Here is a 25068-nt window from a genome sequence, read left to right on the forward strand (position 1 = left end):
CATCTTTCGACGAAATTCACTTTCGAAGAGGAACAGCAGCTGGCAGCTCTTTTTCCTTTATCGTGTTTCATCAAACCCCAAAGTCCAGAAAACCTCCTCCTCTTTCACTTTCTTGGGTTGAAATTTTATTTGATAAAGAGGTTGGTTTAGAAATGGATGCTGATTCATGGACTGCTCGTCTTTCTTCAGCATCTAAGAGATATCAATCGGCTCTTCAATTACGATCTGGTAAGCTTTAAAAATCCAATCTCTCTTTTTTAACTTTTATTTTGGAGCTAAATACTTCAATTTTTACATTTTTTTGTATCTGCGTGAAAATGAAGTAGCTGGACTTAATTGATTACAAGAATAATTTTTGCCTTTTTATTAGGAAATGATTTAATGTTTGGAAATGGGTTGAAATTGCAGATATATTTATGGGGTTTGAAGAAATAGATGGAGAAGATGAAATAAGAGACGAATTTCGATGCCCTTTCTGCTCAGAGTATTTCGATATCGTTGGCTTGTGCTGTCACATTGATGAAGAACATCCAGTGGAGGCTAAAAATGGGGTAACTCTTTTTATTTTATTTTTCATTAATTACGTAATACCCTGTTTAATTTTTAAAATGATTGTTCTCTTTGTAATCAATATTTGATCAAAGTAGCATAGCTCACTTAACTGAGTTGATTTTTGAATCCGTAATTAGATGGTTAAAGGGAATTAAAAATTGTTTTGCTTGTAATGGTCCCAAGTTTCAAATTTTAAGATTTCTGGACTCGAGTTACAACTTCGTTGTTATTTTACTTAATTGAGTCTTGTGATAGTTAGAATATATGTGCTTGTTATGAGGTTGAAAATTTGGATGAACTTTAAGTTCAGCTAACTGGAAAAAATGTGCTCTAGTGTTGATTTTGATGATTCAGTGGGTATTATTATATTGTTCCCAACAAAGAGAAATGGTTCTTTGATTTGTAATATGTAAGCATCAAGAAAAGAAGTTTAATAGTTATTGTTTATAGATTGTTTTGTTTATTCGAATGAGGAAAAGGGTTTTGTTGAATCTAAACTCTGTTTGTGATGATTGTTATTGTTTGCAGGTTTGTCCAGTCTGTGCAGTGAGGGTGGGCGTCGATTTGGTTGCGCATATGACCTACAACATGGAAATATATTTAAGATATCCTTTTCTATCGAGTTATTATTTATACGAATGTCTGTTTAATTTCCTCTTTTAACTGTATAGAATACGTTCTATCTTTTGAAGCATGACATGCACCTTGAGTATTATTCCGTTCTACTGAATTTATAACTTTGATTGTTGTTTCTCCATTTTACCTGCAAACATTTTTCACCTATGTTCCTTGTTTTGACTTTTGGGAACCTGGGATTTAAAACCATTTAAGTTGGTACTCTGAATGACTTCCCTGTCCGTTACTAGCGTTGTTTGTCGGGCTTTCTTATACCACCGTTACATCATTGTAAGGTCTTGTCTTAAAACACTGCCATTTCCTTAACGATTGGGCACATGCAGCGCAGGAGGAAAGCACGTAAAGGTGGATCTCACTCGACACTTTCTCTTCTGAGGAAAGAGCTGCGAGAAGGAAATCTACAGTCCCTCTTTGGGGGTTCCTGTATGGTGTCTTCTTCCAATTCGGCACCTGATCCGTTGCTGTCTTCGTTTATTTTACCCACAGTTGATGAGTTTGTTAGTGTCCAGCCTCATTGTTCTCGAGAAACTAGAACAACTAAGAAAATTTCAGACGTGAGTAAGCCTGAAAGGTAAGTTTCACTGCGTTTTAAGATCTCAACGCTCCTCTTTTCCCCTCGTTGCTTGATGTAGGTAATTCAAATGTGCATGATCTTTTATCTGTTTATTTACTGGTAGATAAAATACTGGATCGTATCATAGACTTCTTTTCCTTTACTGTAACACAAAAATATGTAGTGTTTACGAATTAGACTCGGTCATGAGACGGAGATGCGACCTGATGCCATTCTTTGAGAATGGGGGTGGGATTCGTTTTGGTAGTCTCTGTTTTTGCTTGTTTATTTAGGTAGTCACATCTGGCTTTTAGCATTAAAGACCTTATTCAAAGGAAAAATCTTTGATGATTTGTATTGCACGTTATCAGCTCTCATTTTGATATTTGGTTTTGATGACAGAAATGCAAAGTCATCTCCCCTTTCATTGAAGGATCAGGAAGAGAAGACGAAAAGATGCGAGTTCATTCAAGGGCTGCTGTTGTCCACAATTCCATATGATATTTTATAAAACAAACATTCTCGGGTTCAAATCGGTTGCTGCAATGCAATCATGAATCCAAATCCTCAGGGACATCGAGTTGAGGACAAAGCCCCCAACAGCAAATCTATGGTTCATTACTCTGTTTATAGGGAAAATGTTGAAATAAGGTTTGTATGAATGAATGAATGTAGTTTTATGATGCAAGTAGACTATTGGTTTTTAGACCTGAGCATGATTTCCACTTCATCTATGGTTCATTCTCTGTTTGTAGTGAAAATCTTGACATTGCTGGGTCTAAATAACAATCATCTATTATGGTGAATAGTATGTATAAATCAACACAATGAAAAAAATGGTTTTCTATATTAAAAAAAGTTTCTAAATCCTAACCCACAAAAAATAAGTATGCAAAAAGATGCATTAACTACATCAAATGCCTAAAGAGTTGAACTTAACCACTGCCTGGATCTTGTATCCATTATCCTCTTGACTACATCTTTTACAAAAGAATCGAAACAAGTTCGGTAACAACCTTTCATTAAGCTCACCTGTCCGGCAGCCACTCTTTCAATGTGCGTACAATTTGACAGCGGCGGGACAATGTGAACTTCGCTCCTCTTATGCTCAAGTCCACAAGCAGCCAATATGGTGTGCACGGAGTTTGTGGCTATGTCTGTGAAAGCACCGTTGTCTGCACGTATACGTATATAAAAGGCAGTTAGAAAAACATTAGGCAGAACTCAATTAATCACTAATACAAATCATTCGCAAACATGATTGTCTTCACTTACCTAAATCGGTATTATTGGACAAGGCTTTCAATTGGTTTCTAACAATTACTTGCAATTGTTCCTTGGCCATGGAAGAAGAAGATGAACCATAAACATCGGGCCTGATGTTTGAGCCATTGCTGCACTGATAGAGTTGCTCATTTGAACTGATACCAGCAAGTTGAGGCCACAACATCAAATCGCCCGACCTCGGAGAAAGAAGTCCCTACTTTGCAATGAAGAGGGATCATCCTGTAACCCTTCTGCAAATACCATTTGATGCTGAGTCACCATATGTTGTGTCCTAGCTTGTTGAACTGTTGTTTGCCTACTCTGATCGATGTGAGAGTTTACAAAATCGATGCCGATATTGGCAGTTGATACCCCATCAAGCCTACCGGCCATAAGATTCATCCTGTTCATCGAACGGAGATTTTTAATTTGGCGGTGTAACCATCGTCTTCCTGTCAGAGTTTGGGCTCCCAGTCCAGGTACAGGAGAAACAGATGGAATATCTACAACAAGAAATCTAGGAGATGAAAGACCAGCAAAACCTGGAGGGAATGGCGTACAAGGTGAAGGTACTCTAATGGAGTCTAAACTTTCTCGATTTGCAATGGTTGACAATCGATTGTACAAATTGTTTATTGTCCTTTGATCCGGAAAGGAATCTTGAACTTGGGAACTAGAAGAACCAAGAACAACGGGTCTGCAAAAGCTACAGTACCAATTGCCTTCAGGCACTTCCCACCCGAGACCAACACAATAGGTGTGAGCTGATGAATCACAAATATCACACAGTAACATGAGTTCATCATCTCCACCTTGGCTGCATTCAGAACAAATCACATTCGTATATGGATCGAGATAGCTTCTTAGTTCTTCCTCAGATGGTTGGTATGCCTGGAAAAAAAACAAACATGCTCATTTGAAACCATATAAAGCAAGGAAAATGAAAACCGTAACACAAAAACTATTGTGAGGATAAGGTACCTGATCACGCTTGGGAATTTGAATCACCACATCTCTCAAATCAACTCCTGCTGTTGATCTGGCAGGCTTAATGATTGTTTCAAACCTTTGCTTGCACAAAGGACAACGAGACTCCACTTTCGACCACTCCATAATGCAGGTGAAACAAAAATAATGACTGCAACAGTTTAGTTTGCCTCTCAATCTTCGCTTATCTTCCTTGGAGAGGCAAACGCCACAGACCTGCTTTATTACTTCAGCCTTTGTTTGCTCTATCTTCTCCTTACCCTTTCTTCCTGGAGGTTTCTTACGTTGGCTTAACGCCTCAACCTCCGGAATTGTCTTCGAGGACGATGAACTCCTCAGACTAGTTTTTATACTTCCACACAATCGGTTGGCTTCTTTCACTTGTTCTCTCTCTTCTTCTGAGATTGTATACTCATAATCAGAAGATCCAGATGAAACAAAATCTGAATCAGAACATATACGTATGCCTTTCTCCTCTGTCCTCCATTTGTTCTTCTCTTTTTCCTCGCAATCGGAGCTTTGTCTATAAAATCACAATCGTCATCGTCTTCTTCCTGAATTCTCCTTTTCTTTTCCAATTGACGTTTCTTCCTTCCCCCTTTTTTCAAAGGCTTCTTAGCAACTGCAGACTTCTTCCTCTTTGTCCTATGGATAGAAGCTCTCCTTTTCCTCAAACCTTGCTTACTAACATTCTTATTGTTTCTCTTCTTTTTCATAGTCAACTCCTCTTCCTCATCCAAACAATCTTCTTCATCCAAGGTGAATTCCACTTCATCATCTTCCTCTTCTGGCTCCACCTCCTCATAATCCTCATCCTCACTTCTTAGTCGGATACAACTTTCCGCGTTCGTGGTTTCCTATTCACTATCTTCCTCATCCTTGCTGAGGACAATGGTTTACCTTTCAACCTAACAACCTTTCTCACTTCTTTCTTTTCCTCCTTGTAATCATCAATGAAACTCCCAAAACCATCTTTAGATGCTACGTAATCTTCGTCCGAATCGTCTGAACCCTCATCTTTTGATCTAACCCTTCTTTTAAAATTGCTTCTATGACCAACCTTCCCTCCCCGTACCATCTATTCTTGCATCCAAAAACAAAAAGCACCCAAGTATTGATCTCTACTACTCAAACCAAAATAAATATCAATCTTCTTTGATTCACGAGAAAACAGTAACCCAAATCGATCAATTACAAAGATACTATAATTATTTTTGGTTTTCCTTGGCCTTTACTCAAATGGTATTGGAAAATTAAATACAAATCTTCTAGAGACAGACTATGAAACAAAGACTACCACTTTTATCTATTACATTTATCATCTTCGATCTGCATCACCATAAAGAACAATAAAAGCCCAGATCACAAGCTCAAATTTCCATTGACAAAATTTATCGAATTTTAGCACAAAAAAAAACAGAACAAAAATGTACCATTACCATTTCTTAAAGATATAAAAAATATTTTTCTCGAGAAAAAGGAAACAATTCTGTTACCATTGAAATCAGGATTCCATGAGCGTAACATCAACCAAAATTCGTCAAATTGATCAAAATGAAAGCAGCTATAAGAATCTAAACAACCCTGTTTTCCATTTGAATTAAAGCCCAGTTTAAGTAAGCATTCGAAAATCCATAACAATAAAAACAGAAAAATTTACCTGCGAAGAGGAAGACGGAACTGAAAACAAAGAAAAAATATATATTTTCTTTTTGGTTTTTGCAGCGCCTGATAATAATAAGTTTCAGCCGTAGTGGTTTATATACATTGAACAGCACAGCTTGATTTTTACTTTTACGTGCAGTAAGTAATTCCCATTTTGGTAACAAAATTAAATGGAAATATGAACGTAGGTAAAATTATTTTTAAACAATTATGGCCTACACAACTCCTCCGTCACCTCATCGCCGAGGCTACTATGAAAGTACGCAAATGGCCTTTATCTTTTAGACAATTATGTTTAAATGACATGAACAAAGTGATTTAGGTAGTGAAAAAATTATTATTATTCCTTCAGATTTCATATATTATCTTATACTTACTTAGATTAATCAAAAAAATATTTTAAATTTTAAATTTTAAAAAATATGAAACAGTTATAAATTTATACAAAAAATTACATAGTTTTTTAGTATTTTATAATTTATAATTATATTTTTTAGCATTTAAAATTTTATTAAATTCTTAAATTTTTTATTTAAAGAATAAATAAACTTTTAATTTTTTATAAAAAATAATTATACCCTCAAAATCATTTAAATAATAATAATTAAATCCCTATAACATATCATCTTCATATATGATCACCAAATCAGAATAATAAATAGTCATACTAGCATTATTAACTGGAACATCATTATTATAATGATTAAAATTATGATTACGAATTTTAATTAATGATATTAATAAAATTTATGAAGCTGAAAATATAATATTAATAAAATTTATAAAGTTCAAAATATATGATTATACAGATAAAACTACTCGTCAATCATTAATTAGCACACCTTCTGTCACATTAAATTTATTCCTTTACTTTTTAGAAGTATAATTTTTTAAAATTTTGAAAATAATTATTTTAAATATTTAAATAATTAAATTTTATAAAATATATATTTTAAAACTAATCGAAAATTTTAAAATATATTTTTATACTTTTATTAATAATAAATTTTAAATAATAATTAATCAAAATTAAAAATTAACTAAAAATGTCAATAAACGATAGAATACTAAATATGTTTAACTTTTCTCGAAATAAGATAAAACAACAACGTATTTAATATATATTTATATAATTTATATCGCATAATTTGTTTGTTTAACCAAAAGCCATGACACGCTGTCCTGTGTTCATGGGGTCCGTCCAATATATAACAATAATTTTAGTTATTTACTTATGGGACATCGTATATTCACTAATTGCCCTGAAAACTTTTTTTTTCTCCCTTTTATGGTGGTCTTTTTCCATCTGTTAAACAAATTGTAAAAGCAGCTTAAACTAATTTTCTTTATGTGTAAAAGTAGGGAGGGAATATTAATTAGCTTTCACGTCTAATTTAAGCTTTAATTTGATCCCCCGGTTATTCCAATTAATCTATTCTCCAAATATCAGATTCCACCGTTTCTTAATTCCAATTTCAGTATTTATGAGAAATTTTTTTATGGCATGATGTAATTAATTTTCTTCTCCAAAATTAGAAATAAATGACTTAAAATGATACAATAAACAATCTGTTGGTATTGTTTTCGCAGTCTACTCCACTTGGTAGCTTTATTTATAACAATTTTAGGTAAAAAGTTATTTGTTAAAAAGCAAAGCTCCAAATCATTCTTGCTGGAAAATTGAAGAAAGTTAACGGTACGGCGGTTAAGGAAAAATATTATCAGTTTTGTTATTATTTTTTTATATTTTCAGTAAAAATTATCTAAAACATTATTATTTATACCGGAAATGTTATTAAGTAATTTACCGAGCTTGATAATATACTCGGTAAACGTTACCTAAAACATTATTTTTTTCTATCAGATATATTACCAAACCCGATAAAACGCTCAATAATAACATTTCCAGTAAAAATAATAATATTTTCGGTAATTTTTACCGATTTTGTTAAAAAAATAATAACAAAATCAATAACGCCTGATGAATTAATTTGTGGGCAAACTACATGAAATGGTCCCTAAACTTTTAGTGCACTAAAATCTTATCCACCAAACTTTTAAAACTTCCGGTAACAGCAGATTAAAAATTCAATGACTATAATAAGTTTTAAAAATCGGTGACTAATACAAGTATCCTAAAAGTTCAGGGACTTAATTATGTAATTTACCCTTGATTTATCAGAAGAACAACCTGCCATCCAACCGTAACAATAAAAGGCTTCTAAATTAAACCTGCTCCCAAGTTTTTAGACTATGATATTAGGCTGTGATAGCCTAAAGAAACCCCCCATATAAAAGCTCTTATAACCATTGTAAACCATCTGTTCCAAATAGCTCAAGTGATGATGTTTCATAGATTAAAAAACATAATGTATCCTTTGGCAGCAAGCAGCACAAAGAAAGTTTAGAAACAAAATTCGCCATTATTAACAAGACTCGAGAGGTTCTACAGAAGTTGATATTCCTCACCAGCAGCCTCACCAAAACTAGGAATCCACCCAAGTCTTATTAAACAACAAATAAATAAGCTAGAGTTCTCAAGTGTCACCTCCAACCATATATAATTTCGCGCAAATTTTTTATTTCAGAGAAGTTGGATCAACCTCGTTGATTCCTGGATCTTGAAGGCCGCCAAGGTTCTGGTTTGCCAGTATTACCAGCACCACCCGGACGATTTGAATCTGGAGGTAAGCCCCTGCTACCACCACTGCCAAAATGATCAGAATCCGGAGGTGGAACACTGCTGCCACTAGTCCAACGATCAGATTGTGATGGAGGGGCCCTGCTTCCAGGAGGGCGTCGATCAGATTCTGAGAGTGCAGGCCTGGTCCAGCGATCAGGTTCTGAAGGTGGAGCTGGACTGGAGCTTTCAGTTTTTTCTCGACGGAACCTAGGAACATATTTCCCAGAAGATGGGGCAGAAGCAGCAACTCCAGGCTCAGTAGAGGACCTGGCAGGAAGCTCAGAAGGCCTAGAAAGCCCCTCATTTGACTTTCCTAAGAGTGCTTCTCGCCTCAGCTTCTCTTTCTCTTCCAGTTCTCGTTCTCTTTGTCTCTGCTTTTCGGCTATCTCATCCAATTTTGCTCTGCGCTCAGCTTCTTCTTTCCTTCGTCTCTCAGCTTCTGCAAGTTTCAAAGCGCCAATAAATAAGTTAGATGAGATCATGAAAGTATATATTTGTTGGTTCATACCTATCCATACACACTTCCAAAAAATCCTCTATAAGGAGTAACATTATAAACGAAAAAGTACCTGGAATTCAAATAACAAGCCGAAATGAGATTGAACAAAATGATTAAATTTCTGAGTTAACATGTGAGACATAATTTTATTCTAATGAAAAAAGGAAGTTTATGAATCAAGTGAACCATAATTACCTACAGGAAAATATCACCGAGCTTACACAAAAATGGAATACAGTTTTTCAATGTCAAGTATATGAAATGTAATTAAACATGTATAAATTATACCTTCGCGTTTTAGAGCTTCCTCCTCTTCACGCAGCTTTCTTATTCTCTCCTCTTCAGACCTCACATAGAATATTTTCTTTCTCTTAATATCTCTTTCTTGCTTGCGGGCCAGAATGATTTGTTTGATTTTCTCTTCTCTCTCCGCTCTACGCTGGTCAAACTCAGCTTGCCGACGATTGATTACTCTTTCCTGGAATATCATCTTTGGGAAGGCAGAAACCAAAATTCTCTATTAAAATGTTAAACCCTATGAAGAGAAGACGTAGGAAGCTGCAAAAAAGTCATCTCAGGAGCAGAAGTCCACGAATACAAAAAGGTAATCACCTTCTTTTCTAACATGCGTGCCAATCTATTCTTCTCTTTCAAGTCCCCATCATGGCGCTGTCTGCTCAACTCAACTTCCATCTATATGACAGAAAATCAGAATCACAGATGATATTACCAGAAGGTTGCAATGGCAAAAAACTACAAAATAAACTTACTACTAAACAAAGATGGTGCAACATAGAACTAACAGTCCAACCTTCAAAATATAAATATGCAAATGAAGGTGGACACATCGGAAAATTTGGTAGTATATCTTCAATTCTGTAAAAGTAGGTGCCATAATAAAATAGTGAATTAAGAACCCACCTGTTGCTCATGTTCATGAAGTGCCTTCTCTTCTACCAATCGTCGTTGAAAAGCAGCTTCAATCAAGGGTGTTGCCTCCTCTCTCTTTGCCCTTTCCAGATGGTCCATTATTTTGGCAACTTTTTGCAGTCTCTTCTCCTGCTCCTGCCTCTCCTTGAGCTGCTCGGTCATTGCCCGCTCAATCAAGGTTTGTTTCGTCAATTTCTCCTGGATACACATGCATTTTCAAAAAGCAACTTCATTATGAATTAGGAACTTCATGATAAGAAAAAATGGATGCTCACCCCATCTAAAATTGGTTTCTTTTTCCCTCTTTTCAAATGCTTTTCAGTTTCCTGTAGCAGTGCCTGTGCCTCTTCAAGCTCTCGCTCTTCGATTTCCTTACGGATTCTTTCAGCTCGCTGTTGCTCAAACATAGCAGCAAGTCTCTTTTTTTCAACTTCTTCAGTTTTCTTTTGCAACATCTGCCTCTTCGACTCCTCCGCACGTTCCTAGTACACATGAAAAGCAGGCCTATGAGTTTAGGAATTAATTTCCAATATTTTGCTAAATAGGGAAACCTCATGTTGCCTCTGCAACTTGCAGTTAAAATAGGGATACCATTTCTAATAGTTGACGTTCTTGTTCTTCCTTTCTTTTCTCGATAATTGATTTCCTAGCCAGAAGCCTTTTGTGTTCTTTATCTACAATCTCCCCTAAACCTGGTAAAACTTCACTCAACTTTGACGCTTTCTTGGTAGAAGGGTATATCATGGCTCTAGCTTTACTCAAAGACTCAGCAAGAAGAGTCAGGTGATCACGAAACTTGTCAGATTCAAGACCCTGAAAATACCAAAATAATGAGAAATAAATAAACGTATCCTATGCCATGCAGACACTTTTAAGGAATATGAACAAAGTACATAAATCCCAGAAATATTAACCAAAACCCTTACCATACTACCAAATAGTAGAACACCCTTCATGTGGTCAACTTTCAAGGCTATGAATTTATGTTTCACAGCATCAACAGAAATTTTTTCAACCATTGAAAAATCAAAAAAGGGGATAACTTGAGACAAACTTTCAATTTTCATTGTCTGGTAAACCTGAGACACCTGGACAAACAAGAGAGAACGGCATTGAGAAAATCAAGCATAAATAAACAAAGAGGGTATAAAGCAATTGAAAACAAATAAAAGAAATAAACATAAGAAAACACCTGCTTAAGCAACCTAAGGGTAGCAAGCTTTTCAAGCGTTGGAACATAATGAGAGAGCTGAACTTCTGGAATAGATGAAGCTGAAGCCAGTTTTCCACCCAGTTTTGATATTTTCATCAACAGAGGCTGTGTCTTTAATGCTACATCCAGAGAGAGAAATTCATGTTCCAAAAGATGGTAAAGATCTTTAACTTCTTGAGTTGCACAACTAAGTACACCTTTAGAGACCTAAAAATAAGGGAACAAGAACAGACAGTTTAGTTAACAACCTGAAATTCAAAAGTTTCTAGTTAGATAAACATAGAACCCGTGCTCCTTCAGTATCCCCTAACATTCTGAGAGAGAGAGGAGACACTCGATAAGCCTCACTTAAAAACTTGTGCAGATAACAGAAAGAGCAAGTCACTTCACGAATAGAAAGATTACGAACCTCAAACAGATACAGGTACAGAACAAATTTTTAATGTTATAAAAACCTAGAAATAATGCAAGACCTATATTTTGCCTTAATCAAGTAGAATAGAGGAAGTGTTCCATGCAGGCAAACCCAACTAGTTTGATATTAAAGGCCTTACTGGTTGAGTTCCATTAGACTAAAATTGATTTGAGAAACATCATTGTTAAGGCATATAAGCAACCAGCTGATAGCAATCAGCAACATTCCTTTTTAAAAAAAAAAAAAAAAACTCTTGAGCAATTTAAACTTTGTAATTCATCAAAAACAAACTCCAAAATCAGTAAAAGCAACAGAGAGAAAAAAAAGAAACAAACAAACCAATAGAGCTTATAAAATTAGGACATACCAGTTCTGTAAGAAGTGATGACCTTGAAAACTGTAAAAAGTGAATAATGTCAGAATAGGTTGTCATAAAGAAAAAGGAAAATGAAAGCGAATGATATTCTATACAACATACCACTTCTCTATTCTCAAGTTTAGAATCAAGATTAAATCCTATAAGATTTGCCATTCGGAGGTTGCGCTCTTTAGCATTTTCAAGTTCCAAGTGTGATGCACCAAGCATTTGATCATAAGGAGTCACTGACAGTGCAGCCAAAACAACTGATGAAGCTATCAACTGCAAATCCTTCTGACTTAAGTTTTTATTAAAGCTTTTTTGAAGTGAAAATAGCTTGAACCACACATAAGCATGATAAAGATGGCTGCCTGAAATCCGGAATATTTCAGTTAACTTGGCATAATAAACCCCCATCAACGAAGCCTTGGGAGTTTTCTTGACAATAAACATCAATCCATGAATATCTTCAACAGAACGAAAAGCTTCCTGCAAAAGAACATGACGAGCAACAGAATTACTAAAATTTATCCATTACAAAACAGTACACTTACCCATTAAGAACAAACAGAAGAAACAAAGCAACAACAGACCTGCCAAAGTCCAAGCTCAGTAGCAATTTTTAGCTGCTCAAATCTTGTATCAAGATACAATTGCAAGCTCTCTGGTGCAGATAGGTCAGGTCTGTCCCTCTGGTCTTTATATTTATTCAGATTTGCTAAATGATTCCTTATAATCTCACATAACCTTCGGAACTCTGTTGTTCGCTTATACTGCTTGCAGAACTGGAATGCGCGATGTGCAGTCATCTAGAGGTATTTGAAAAATAGAAAGATGTGTCATTCCAAATAAATACGTAAAAAAAATGTTACTATTATCAATGAAATAAGGCATTCCCCAGTGCACATTAACACAAAATAAGACACTCATTCCATTATATGTCCACTGTAAAAGTGTGCAGACCAAATCACCAAGAGCATAATCAAGTTTTGTTGACCAAATTCTCTTTCTAATAATGAATTGTCATATATTCCTCGAAGTATCCTTTCAAGCTTCAAGATTCTAATACTAGAAATAACAAACCATTGATTCTACTAAATCATAAATAATCACTGTATGAGCAAATTCAGGTGAATCATAAATGATCACAATGTAAAGCACTGAAGGGTTAGGTACTCAAATCTGATAAAAAAAGAAATAGCATGCAAGAACATAGCGGTACTTAAATCATAACGCTCCAAATGGGTGTTCCGAATTTTATATAGTAGTCAAAAGTTGAAGAAATGAGCAGAGTTTATGGGAAGTTGAAATACCGAATAGAGTGCTTCCAACTTAGAATTGTTCCGTAATATTTCAAGCACCGTTCTATACGTCTCCCAAAGAAACTTGAACCAAGGAGTAACAAGTTCACGATCAGACCTGTCCTTTCCTTTCTCTCCACTGACGTAACTTAGCATCAAGTCTTCTGGCCTTTTATCAGCTTCAAGATCATCAACATCAAGAGCTTCTTCTAGGGCTTGTGCATGACTACGAGCCTGCTCGGCTTTCTCAGTAGAAAGATGCATGAAGTGCTTGATAACCTCCTCCAAAGAACTAACGTTCACTTGTTGACATACGATCCGATATTGAATCAGACCATCTTTGGCAAACCGGCCATTCCGCATGTCAACACACAGTTCTACATATTTGAACATTATCTTTTCAAGCGACTTCTGCCAAGCTCTGTGCCTCTTTGAAGTTATTACATTGTGAAGTGCCTGCAATGCATCTTGCTTCTGCCCCACATTAATCAACTCTGCAAAACTCCATCACAAAGTCGCACAATCATGTAGATCATAAAAACCACAGGCAGTGATTCCACAAGCCAGATTCACATTAAAAGCAAACAATTGTTCTAATATCAAAAAAAGGGCCGCATACATTCACAAAAAGCAGTTACAGAGGTTAATAAAGGAAAATTTGTGTTTCTAACCTTCTGCTCGCTTCAACGCATTCTCTGGTTTCATAAAATGCGCCATGTTTTTCAATCAAATTCTTAACACCGCCAACTATTTGCCTAAAACAGAAAAGGGAACCTTTATCAATCAATTGAGTTTAACAAATAAATTAATCGAAAAGTTAAAACCCTAATTATTTCCAATATCGAAGTGAAACCATATTCAAAACCAAGCAAAAGAAACAAAAATCGATATTCATAAAATTCAAAATTGGTGATTTTAAGCCTAAATCTAAAAAAACAAAAGATCAAAAATAAAAAATTGTTTAAGTCGGTTTCACCCGTTTTGCAATAATAAAAACCTGATCGAAGTGTATAAACATAAAAATGCTATCTTCAAAAATATTAAACAATATATTTTCAAATCTATAAACATAAACAAGAGATTGAATTCTCGATATACACGCATGAAAATTGTTAAGAACAGTGGCGACTCGCCTCGTCTTGCAAGCAATGGTAAGAAGTTTCGGCAGCTAACGAAGATAAGACGGTAAAACCTAAAACTTATAAAAAAAAATAAGATATGAGAATTTTGGGTTTCTTTTATAGGAGAAAAATAACCGACATCAAGATAATACGTTTGATAAATCAAAAAAATACCCTGACACATGATATTATCTATTAGTCACCCTTTCAATTTTTTTTATCGATCTAACACTTTTACAGTAAAACGCGCTTTTACAGTGTGTTTTACGTTAATTTGACATCACGTGAGGTAAGACGAGCCTCCTGTAGCGTGTCTTATACTGACTTTGATACACCTGACTAAAGCGTGGCCCCTGAGGTGCGCCTTACGCCACGTAGGACTATAGCACGGTGCATGGGCCGCACATTGCATAATTTATCCGAATTTCTCGACTTTAAAGCATTGTCTTTCTGTTATAAATACTCCTTCTCCCTAAAACTCTCTCACAAATTCCGCTCAACCTAGAAACTACAACAATAATCCTCTCAACCAGTAAAAAATGGGTAATCATTTTATATTTTATTCAGAAGTTCGTTCGATCTTTTATAATATTATTGATAATTATATATGATATTTGAAAAAAAATTGTATTAATTATTTTCAAATAATTTTTGTGGTTGTATAATTGAAAAGCGGGAGCGTACGTCAAAATATTTTTGCCAATACGATAATAATATAAAATTAAATTATTTACGTTTATGTGTAAAAAATTTATTGTGTTATATTTTCGTGCATATATTATTTATTTAATTAGGTTTGTTTCAGTTGATTTTGCATATATAATATTGTCGCACTTTCAAATTATAATAATGGCTCGAATTTCAACTATTTTTTTATGATGGATAAATTCGAGAAGATGAAACCGGTGTTGTTTTCGTATCAAATGATTATGTTAAAATATCATTCAAGAGAAACATAACTCTTGAGGAGCTAATAACGAATATTTCAAGGAAGGTTCATGTTGGAAGTAGTAGAAGAAAGTTGTCGTTGCAGTACATATTTCCAACATCATTGTTGATATTAACTTATACAGCGTTCGAACTATTGAATAATGATGATGTTGAAATGATGGTTGATTCTCAAAGTAGTTATTCAGACGCCGATATTGAGATGTATGCAAAGTTTGTTCAAGTGTGTGTTGTTCGGGGTCTTTCATTAAGCTCCCACTATGGGCTGGTTGAACAAGTTGATCAAGTTGACATCCCAACTACAGTAATGTGTAATGATTTTAATGTCATAATGGGAAATCCGCATTATGGTATCGGCCCATCAACTTCAATGGGGAGACATTCATTAGCAACTCCTTCTAATATGTACCGAGGTGGGTACATGAACAATCTGTATGGCAACATCGAGACCAGTTCTAGGGGAAGGCATTCATCTGCAAATTTCTTTGACCTTAATATGGAGATGACATCGACGCAGCAATTTGTGCAGTTTCCATTTGACACGATGACTTCAAGCTCCAGGGGGAGGCATTCGACTGCAAACTTTTTTGATCTCAATGTCGATATGTCTTATAGTTCAAAGGGAAGGCGTACAAGTAGTAGGTTATTCGACGTAAATGTGGAGAGCATGGAGGAACCATCATCTTCACCAGAAGAACCGCTTCTTGAGCCTTGTGCGAATGGCGTTGAGACTGGATTATTCATGCACACGGAATCACCACAATTCAACTCCGATGATGATGATGTAGACAAAGTTCCCTCAAATGTGGCACAAACTGACCCTCCAACACACATGTATAAAGCTGATTATGGTGCAATGTACGGGCTAGAACTTGCGGACATGCCTCATCTCGGTGACTATGGATATTACTCATCAATAAATAATTGTGTGTTATCTTTAGGAATGGAGTTTTCAAGCAAAGAAGAAGCGATGATGGCTATAAAACATTTTAATATCTGTAATTCTGTTCAATCCAGAGTCGCCCGCTCCACGACAGCAAAATATGTATGCCACTATTCCCGACGCGAAAACGAATGCAATTGGATGGTTCGTGTATCGAAGAGGAAGAGGAAAAACAATATATGGGAACTAACGGTATACAACGGTCCTCATACATGTTGTGCTGGAGGGATCAACCAAGATCATCCCAACTTGGACTCTGAAGTGATATGCCAAGCCATCATGCCCATGGTAAAAACGAGCTCCCATATAGCTATTGTTGTGTTGATTTCAACTATCCAATCGCAGTATGGGTATTCCGTCTCATACAGAAAAGCATGGAAGGCAAAGCAACTGACCATTAAAAAACTTCACGGCGAATGGTATGCATCTTACAACGAACTTCCAAGTTGGTTTAGGCTGGTGCGGAGGTTTAATCCTGAGACAATTGTGGACTTCGAAACCTCCCCTGCATACCATAATGATTGAGTTCTTCGCGATCGATGTCAATTCTACCGGGTTTTTTGGACTTACCCACAGTGCATTAATGATGTCAAATACTGCAAGCATGTGGTCCAGATCGATGGGGCTTTCTTGTATGGAAAATACAATCAAGTTTTACTATTAACAGTTGTCCAAGACGGTAATTGCAACATTCTTCCAGTTGCGTTTGCTCTCGTTCAAGGAGAAGATACAGATTTTTGGTCTATTTTCCTCCGAAACTTACGTTCACATGTTATCACGAGGGAAAAAATATGTGTCATTTCAGATCGCAGAGCTGGGATCAAAGCAGCAATAGAGTCTTTGGGTCTATTTTGGCAGCCACCCTATGTCCAACATAGGTATTGTATCTGACACATTGCTGGGAACTACCATGGAAGGTTAAAAAAGAATGATGAGCGTCAATTACTTGTACGCATGGGTAAGCGAAACCACCCTTCTTGTTTTGATCATTTTCATTTTTTATGGAAACAAAGTTAGTAAGTTTTACATTTTTTGATCAGGTTACGAACTACTTCCTCAAACATTTGAATCTATGCTTCAAGAATTGCGGGCGAAGAACGAGGAAGGATACGATTACATCAGCCTCATCGATAAAGAAATGTGGACAAACGCATATGATGGTGGATATCGATATGGACACATGACGACCAACTTGGCTGAGGCAATCAATTCGACCTTAAAGGGTGCACGTCACTTACCTGTAGCAGCTTTGGTAAAAACTATATATTTTCGTTTGGGGGCGCTTTTTGCGAAGCTCGGGGGACAAGCTCAAACCTGGATGCAAGGCGGTCATGTCTATCACCCTAGATTAGTTGCAGATTTACAAAAAAAATTGTGGCATCAAATGGAATGTCTGTAACAAGCTTTTCTAAAACACATGCATTGTTTCGTGTCACAGAGTTGCCTCGACCTCTTCAAGGGATTGAAGTTGTGTCGTTCAGAGTAAATCTACAGGACAGATGCTGCGACTGCGGGTTTTTTCAAGCTCTGAAATATACATGCTCTCATTTTATAGTAACTTGCCCGTATACCCGTCAAGACTATAACAGTTTTGTGGATCTAGTATACCTACTATCAGAAGTGTTTAAGTTATACGAATTTGAGTTCCCCCCATAGGTAATGACGAATACCTTAATGAGGTTCGGAATTGACTTATGATTGTACCAGACCCGAATTTATTGAAGGACTATGGTCGTCCAAAATCCACTCGAATCCATTGTGATATGGATATTCGAGAAACATCTCGACACGACAAAAAATGTGGGCATTGTAGAAACTCATGACGCACTAGGAGAACATGTCCACTTCTATTGCCATCAAGTAACCATTGATGAGGAACTGATGTAGTTTTTGTTTATCAAATAATAATTCTTGTACTTTAATTTGCATTGACTTAAATTTAATGTCATTCGATAACCGCTGATGAAGATTAAAAAATGATACAAGAAAACGAGATTGGACATTGGCGTTATATGTGATTAAAATAAAATAGATAATAAGTGACAAACTTAAGAAAGTTATCGAATACAATTATTAAATTTTATCAAACTAATAGTAATTTGATATTTGAATATAATTCTAAATACAACAAGCTTACAATAAGTATTAAATGGTAAATAATAATAAAATTACAATAACTAATATTAAATGATAAATAAATTAACTGATATTAAATGGTAATAAACAAAATAATCAAAATTAATTAACAAGAAGTCTAACAAAATACACAAAATAATTTTTAAAAAAATCCAACCAAATTAACAAAATAAAGTAATTATTAAATGATAAATAAAAAAAAATTACAATAAAAAAGTCCAATAAACAACTATACAGGAAAACCAAAACTGCTGAGCCCCAATTGAGTGATCCGACCATATAAAAGTCGACAAGATGTCACAACTACATACAGTGAACTTGGTTGCGCGATTTATCCGGCATCAACAACCCTCCTATCAGCTGCAGTATGCATGCTCGTGCATACATTTTAACTTCATCTTCATAGGCGTCTGCGCTCAACTCCTGAAAATTGACATCTAACCAATTTAACGGTATCCGACAACTGTTAAAATTTTCCGAGTCACGTCCTAGTTTATCCCAGCACAAAGTAGTCAAAGAACCGTGCACTATCCCTGATATCACACCTCCATCCACCGGAAGCCCCAGGTGCATAGAAACATCATCAAGTGTAATTGTGCACTATCCGCACGGAAGATGGAATGTGTGTGTCTCCAACCTCCACCGCTCCACTAAGACATAAATAAGGTTTGGTTCTATCTTACAGTGACCTCCATATCTACCTATGTGACCGAATTCACCTCTACTAAATACGACCAGACACTCGTAGGTATCGCTAACTTAAGATTCTTAATAAAATGATCTAAAATTCGATCTCTCTCCTAAAATATAAATAATTACAAAAATTAATTTATAAACTAATAATCATTCATTCAATAAATAAATAAATTATTACTAATAATTTAAATTAAATTAAAACGTTAAAATGTTACCGTATCAGCAAAATGTCGAGATATGTGATTTCCATCCAAATGAATTAGACCGTTTTCCATTTTATATCTGCAAAAATAAATAAATAAATAAAATATTAAATAATTTAAATAATTAAATAAAATAATAACAAAATATTAAATATAATAAAATATACCTTAAAGAGCTATAAGAGAATATAAAGAGTATTTGAGAGAAATTGAGAGGATTTGGTGTGATGAAAGTGATTGAGAATAGATGTATTTATAGGGAGGGAAAGAGAAGTGAACGGGTTGGGGTAGGTGAGTAATTAAGTAAAGGCACGCCTTTCTAACGCATGTCATAATTTCAGCAAAGTGCGGCCCCTGCACCGCGCTATAGCCCTACGTGGCGTAAGGCGCGCCCTAGGGGCCGCGCTTTAGCCAAGTGTATCCAAGTCAGCATAAGACACGTTACAGGGGGCACGTCTTACCCACGTGACGCCAGATCAGCGTAAAGCGCGCTTCAGGGGGCGCACTTTACTGCAAAGAGTGTTAGATCGATAAAAAAATTGAAATGATGTCTGACATGTAATATTAGTGTGTCAGGATGAATTTTTTTGGAAAAAACGCCTAGTTTTTTATTAATTAAAAATGATTTTTTATATTTAGATACCATCATGAATATCAATATTTAAAAAATAATTTATATATATTTAAATAAATATTAATATATTAAAAATGATTTATACCGATTTTTCAATTATATGTTCAACATGAAATTTGAAGATAAAAAACAACTTATACTATATAAATAAATATTAATACACTAAATAAATTTACACAAATTCTTCAACTACGCATTTAATATAAAATTTGAGATTAAAAGAATTAATTTACACCAATGTAAATAGATATTAGTAAACTAAAAAATAGAAGAAGAAAAAACAATAGAGGAAAAAAAACACTAAAAATCTTAAAATATACACATAAACACAATTGTTGTTTTATATAGTTATGCACTTGATTTTAACATGAATTCAATTGTTAAAAATTAACATGGAAATATTATTTACTAATATTTGAGACTCTTCTAATTATTGTTTTAATATATTTTTAGCACGGTTGAAAATTAAAGGTTCGAGGAAATATAATGTTTGCTATATTCAATTAAAATCTAAAGATTTAAAATAAAATAAGACATTTTTAAAAATTGATAAGAAAAATTGAAGAATTTCAACAATTCCTTTTCATTTATTCCCAAGATATGTAAAATGATAGAAGTGGATTGAAGAAAGGCAAAGTATGTTGTTGGAAAGAAGGGGATTGCAGAGAACTACAATGACATGCATGGGTTTGGAAATAAATCAGCGGCCGACAGGCATGTAGGGCATCTTTGTCCATGATGACGATGGAAGGTGAGAAACAGTTGGAACTTATCTTTGTCCATAGATCAACTACATTTTCGATCGATAATGTCGTACTCAAACCAGAACAGCATTCCATAACTAAACAATCCAAGAACGTTAATGTGAACAAACGCAAGGAAACAAATACCATGGCAACCTAAAGTATAGCAAAATTTGGTTTGCAACAGCATATGAAAGTCAATCCTCAAAACGAGCGCTAAAGTCGTCTTAAACCCTGAATCCCTTGCTGTTCCTTCGTCCTCTGGCCCTCTCAAACTTCCGTCCCTTTGAGCGCACATTTGGCTTAGTGTGGCTGTGAGGCACACCAGGAGCTGGACCAAAGTGTTTAACTGCTTCACGCCCATTCTTTGGACCTCTGAGGAGAACCTGCAATTCCATCCAAAGTACCTCTTAATTCCGCCCATTCTTAAAAGATTTGCAGAAGCAAGCAGCAAAATCCGACTTCACTGTTCATTGGAAATCAAATAAAACAAACATTTGATGGGATAGACACTACACGCAAGTACATATTTCATTTCTAGAATTCTAGTGAAAGGGTATATTGATTTCTAAGTTCGTAAAACAAAAGATGGTAACAAAATAAACATCAGTCAGCATTTTTGATTCCCCAGCAGAAAGGTAACAAAGATTAACGAATGTCGGAAGAATAACATACCGTATTCTGACCCAAGCGAGCCCTCAAAGCAAGCTGATCAAAAGTTAAGCATTCTCCACCAGCCTTCTCAATCCTAGCTCTAGCAGTCTCAGTAAACCTAAGAGCCGTAACCTTCAAAGCTGGAACCTCATAAACCCTTATAACATCTGTTACTGTCCCCACTACCACAGCAATCTTATCCTCCTATATATATATATATATATATGGATCAAACCGAAAACCAATGACAATATAAAGATCATAAAGAAAACCCCAGAATGTTTTTGATAATATAAAGAAATAAATACCTTTCCTTTCATGAACTGAACGAGTCTAGAGAGAGAGAGAGTGGCGGCTTGTTAACTTTGCTCATAAACAAGCGTTTCAATATAACAGCATTGAATTTGCTCCCGGTTCTTCTTACAAGTAATTGGTAAAGCTAAAACCCAATACAAAAATCAGATCATATATTCAAAAAAGAAAAATAAACGACATTGTTATGCAGGAAATTAAGAAAAAGATGAGACCTTGACGAGAAGTCTGAGGTAAATATCATCGGACTTGGGAGCAGTCCTTTTGGTCTTCTTGCTCTTTCCTCCTGCAACTAAATCAATACCCAGTTTATGCAAAGACAAAGACAAAGCAAACGAAATATTAGATATTAAAACGTTTTGTTGTTTTTAAGACGAAAAAAATCTCTGGAAACAGACCATCGCTGAAGCACGATAGTGGTCGTGAAATGTAGGAGGCGCCGCGACTGATGAGATACGAAAAATGAAAAAGAAGAGTATATTTTTAAGTCGAATATATATATATTATTTAAGGGATGTTTCTATTTTTTTCTTCAAAACTTTATAAATAGTTAATAAATTAACTAAAATATATTATTTTGATTGTTAAACAAATATTTACAATTATTTTCCTAATAGTTATTTGTAAATTTAATTTATTAAATATAATTTTACATAAATATTTATAAATGAATTAATTACCTTTCAAGACATTATCAATTTAATCGTCTGTCGGTTCCCAACATTGTGATTTTTTTTTACAAAATATTATTTTATTTTATGACCAGTTAAATAGTGAAATTTAACACCGATAGCTGAAATTTAATAGGTAAGAGCAAAATTCCCTTTCCCCTCGTTGAAAAAAAATAGTGAAATTTTATAGCGATAACTAAAATTGGAAACTTTTACTGCTGATGATGGGTAAATTGACTTTGGGTAAAGGTTGGCTTCATGTTTTCCAATGTATTCCATGGATAAAGCTGATGAGGAGGAAGAGGTAGGTGCCTATGATTGTAAGGATGGGCATTGGATCTGAGAAAAACAATGAAGAGTGCATGTTTAACACTGATAATTAATTCCTGGTTCTGAATCTCAATGGTTTTTAGAATCATTTATAACCATAGCATATATATTGAAAATGGCAACTTACTTTTCATATAAAGTAAACCAGTGGTGTACTTATCTATTAAACCTTGCAAATAGTTGAAAACTGGCAGACTCAGATTAACTACATTCCCAATTGAAAATGCCATACTCAAACCAGAAAATCATTCCATAATTAAACAATCCAAGAACATTAATGTAAACAAACGCAAGGAAACAAATACCATGGAAACCTAAAGTACAGCAAAATTTGGTTTGCGACAACATACTAAAAACATGCCTCGGAACAAACACTAAAGTCACCTTAAACCCTAAATCCCTTGCTGTTCCTTCGTCCTCTGGCCCTCTCAAACTTTCGTCCTTTTGAACGCACATATGGCTTAGTGTGGCTGTGAGGCAGACCAGGAGCTGGACCGAAGTGCTTAACTGCTTCACGCCCATTCTTTGGACCTCTGAGAAGAACCTGCAATTCCACCCATATTACCTCTTAAGAACGCCATACATAACTTCTTTCAGAAGGGAAAAAACAAAATGATTGGAGGGATAAAGAAGTAAAATCCAGCTACACATTTCATTGAAAATTAAAAAAGGACAAACATTATATTGACTGGAAATCACACAGCACAACATATTTCATTTCTAGAATTCTAGTTAATTGGTATATCAATTTCCAAAAGTTCGCATAAACAAAAGATGGAGTTAAAAACATATACAATCACCCTTCAAATGAAGGATTAAAATCATTATTGTATCGAATAGACTTGGAACAAATAAACTAACAGAATCATATATATCCATCAGAGCATCAATATTCTCACAACTTTCACACCACGTTCACAATGCAAAGTGCTAAGTTTCAGAATATTATGTTCTTACATAATCGGTTCCAATCATAGCATGAGAGAAACATCAGCATTTTTAGTTCCAGAGAAGAAACGACTGTTTCACAAAATCAGAACTCCAATGCAAACAAGAATCTATAAATATTCATAATTTGAACAAAGAAAAGTGCCAATGATTAACAGAAGTCAGAATAATCACATACCGTGTTCTGACCCAAAGGAGCCCTCAAAGCAAGCTGATCAAAAGTTAAGCATTCTCCACCAGCCTTCTCAATCCTAGCTCTAGCAGTCTCGGTAAACCTAAGAGCAGTAACCTTCAAAGGTGGAACCTCATACACCCTTATATCATCTGTCACTGTCCCCACTACCACAGCAATCTTATCCTCCTACAATATATACATGGATTAAACCAAAAACTAATGACAAAATAAAGATCTTAAACAAAAACCCAGATTTTTGGGATAATGTAAAGAAACAAATACCTTTCCTTTCATGAACTGAACAAGCCTAGAAAGAGATAGCGGGGGACTTTGCTCATAAACAAGCGTTTCAGTATAACGGCATTGAATTTGCTCCCAGTTCTTCTTACAAGGAAACGATAAAGCTAAAACCCAAAACAAAAACGATATCATTTATTTGGTGAAAAAGAAATAAGACTTTTATGTTATAAATGAAGAAAAAAAAACGTGAGACCTTGACGAGAAGCTTGAGGTAAATATCATCGGATTTGGGGGGCAACCCTTTTGGTCTTCTTGCTCTTACCTCCTGCAACTAAATCGATCCCCTGATAATGCAAAGACAAAACAAACAAACAAAAAATCAATAAATATAAAACTTTTTTTTCAATCAGTGAAGTGTTCCGGAAACAGACCATTGCTGAAGCTTGATGGTGGTCGTGAACGGAGGGGGCGCCACAACTAATTAAGTACGAGAACGAAAAGAAGGGTTAGGGTTTTGAATGGCATTTATTCGGCGAGGTTGGAGTTTGTTTCAGTGGGTTGGGCAATGGGCTCGATTTTAACGGTCCAAATAATTTGGGTTTATAACTATTTGATACATTTGTTGATACAATTTTTAAATTTAGTACTTAAGAATTCATAATATGTTTTCAATTGATCTAAAAAAATATAATCTGATTGTCGTAACCGGTTTTCGTCCGGGCACGAATTTTTACTTGGCGGGAAAAGTGATGTGAATAAATTAATGATTTTGATTTTTTTAAAAAAAATATTTTGGGAGTCGCCATCGGCCTTTTGGGTTAGGTAGGTCGAATACCTAAAAATCATCTTTTAAAATAGTTTTTAAGAAAACATCGATTAAAAGATAAACTGATCTGCGTTTTAACCAAAAATTCGTTCTTTTTAATAATAAAAAAGGATTCGTGGTCGGTTACGTTTAGGGAAGGATTAGCACCCCTACAACGCCCAAATTTGGTACTTTTTAATTAGAAATTGTCTCTATTATTAGAAATTTAAAATTTAAAACATATTTAATTTATAATCCTATTATTTCAAAATTATAATTATGAGAAAAAAAAATTAATTTATATATATTTATAAATAAAATATTTATTTATTTATAAATATCAGAAAATGACTTCTAGGTGCCTTAAGACAACTCTTTTCTTCGATATTAATAAATATTAACAATATAATAATTTAAATAAAATAAAATTATAATTTTTTTTTATAATATT

At 34.8% G+C, this 25068-nt stretch overlaps 3 protein-coding genes and 2 pseudogenes across 3 annotated transcripts; 1 reads left to right on the plus strand and 4 right to left on the minus strand.

Moving 5' to 3' along the window:
* LOC120117725 (protein DEHYDRATION-INDUCED 19 homolog 3-like) lies at positions 1 to 2447 on the plus strand. Its single transcript, XM_039137964.1, is given in 6 exon segments — positions 1 to 228; positions 409 to 551; positions 1081 to 1132; positions 1135 to 1157; positions 1506 to 1759; positions 2144 to 2447. Coding segments are annotated over 6 exon segments (657 nt in total). The 5' UTR covers positions 1 to 152; the 3' UTR covers positions 2253 to 2447.
* Positions 2448 to 2598: 151 nt separating this feature from the next.
* On the minus strand, positions 2599 to 5711 carry LOC120117728 (annotated as a pseudogene).
* A 2343-nt stretch (positions 5712 to 8054) lies between these two features.
* Positions 8055 to 14268, minus strand: LOC120117729 (eukaryotic translation initiation factor 3 subunit A-like). Its single transcript, XM_039137965.1, has 14 exons — positions 14192 to 14268; positions 13730 to 13813; positions 13071 to 13552; positions 12351 to 12566; positions 11878 to 12246; positions 11767 to 11796; positions 10964 to 11191; positions 10698 to 10859; positions 10363 to 10584; positions 10047 to 10253; positions 9763 to 9969; positions 9454 to 9534; positions 9130 to 9331; positions 8055 to 8781 (listed from the first exon to the last, which is right to left on the minus strand). Exons 2-14 carry the CDS (start codon positions 13773 to 13775, stop codon positions 8258 to 8260), a joined length of 2976 nt encoding a protein of 991 aa, XP_038993896.1. The 5' UTR covers positions 13776 to 13813; positions 14192 to 14268; the 3' UTR covers positions 8055 to 8257.
* A 6347-nt stretch (positions 14269 to 20615) lies between these two features.
* LOC120117730 lies at positions 20616 to 24301 on the minus strand (annotated as a pseudogene).
* LOC120117731 (60S ribosomal protein L18-2-like) lies at positions 22745 to 24142 on the minus strand. The gene is made up of 4 exons (XM_039137967.1): positions 24066 to 24142; positions 23855 to 23976; positions 23576 to 23758; positions 22745 to 22993 (listed from the first exon to the last, which is right to left on the minus strand). Exons 2-4 carry the CDS (start codon positions 23864 to 23866, stop codon positions 22835 to 22837), a joined length of 354 nt encoding a protein of 117 aa, XP_038993898.1. The 5' UTR covers positions 23867 to 23976; positions 24066 to 24142; the 3' UTR covers positions 22745 to 22834.
* Positions 24302 to 25068: the final 767 nt, after the last annotated feature.

This window comes from Hibiscus syriacus, unplaced genomic scaffold (genome assembly GCF_006381635.1).
Source record: "Hibiscus syriacus cultivar Baekdansim isolate YM2019G1 unplaced genomic scaffold, ASM638163v2 tig00110321_pilon, whole genome shotgun sequence".
In the NCBI taxonomy this organism is placed as follows: Eukaryota; Viridiplantae; Streptophyta; class Magnoliopsida; order Malvales; family Malvaceae; genus Hibiscus; species Hibiscus syriacus.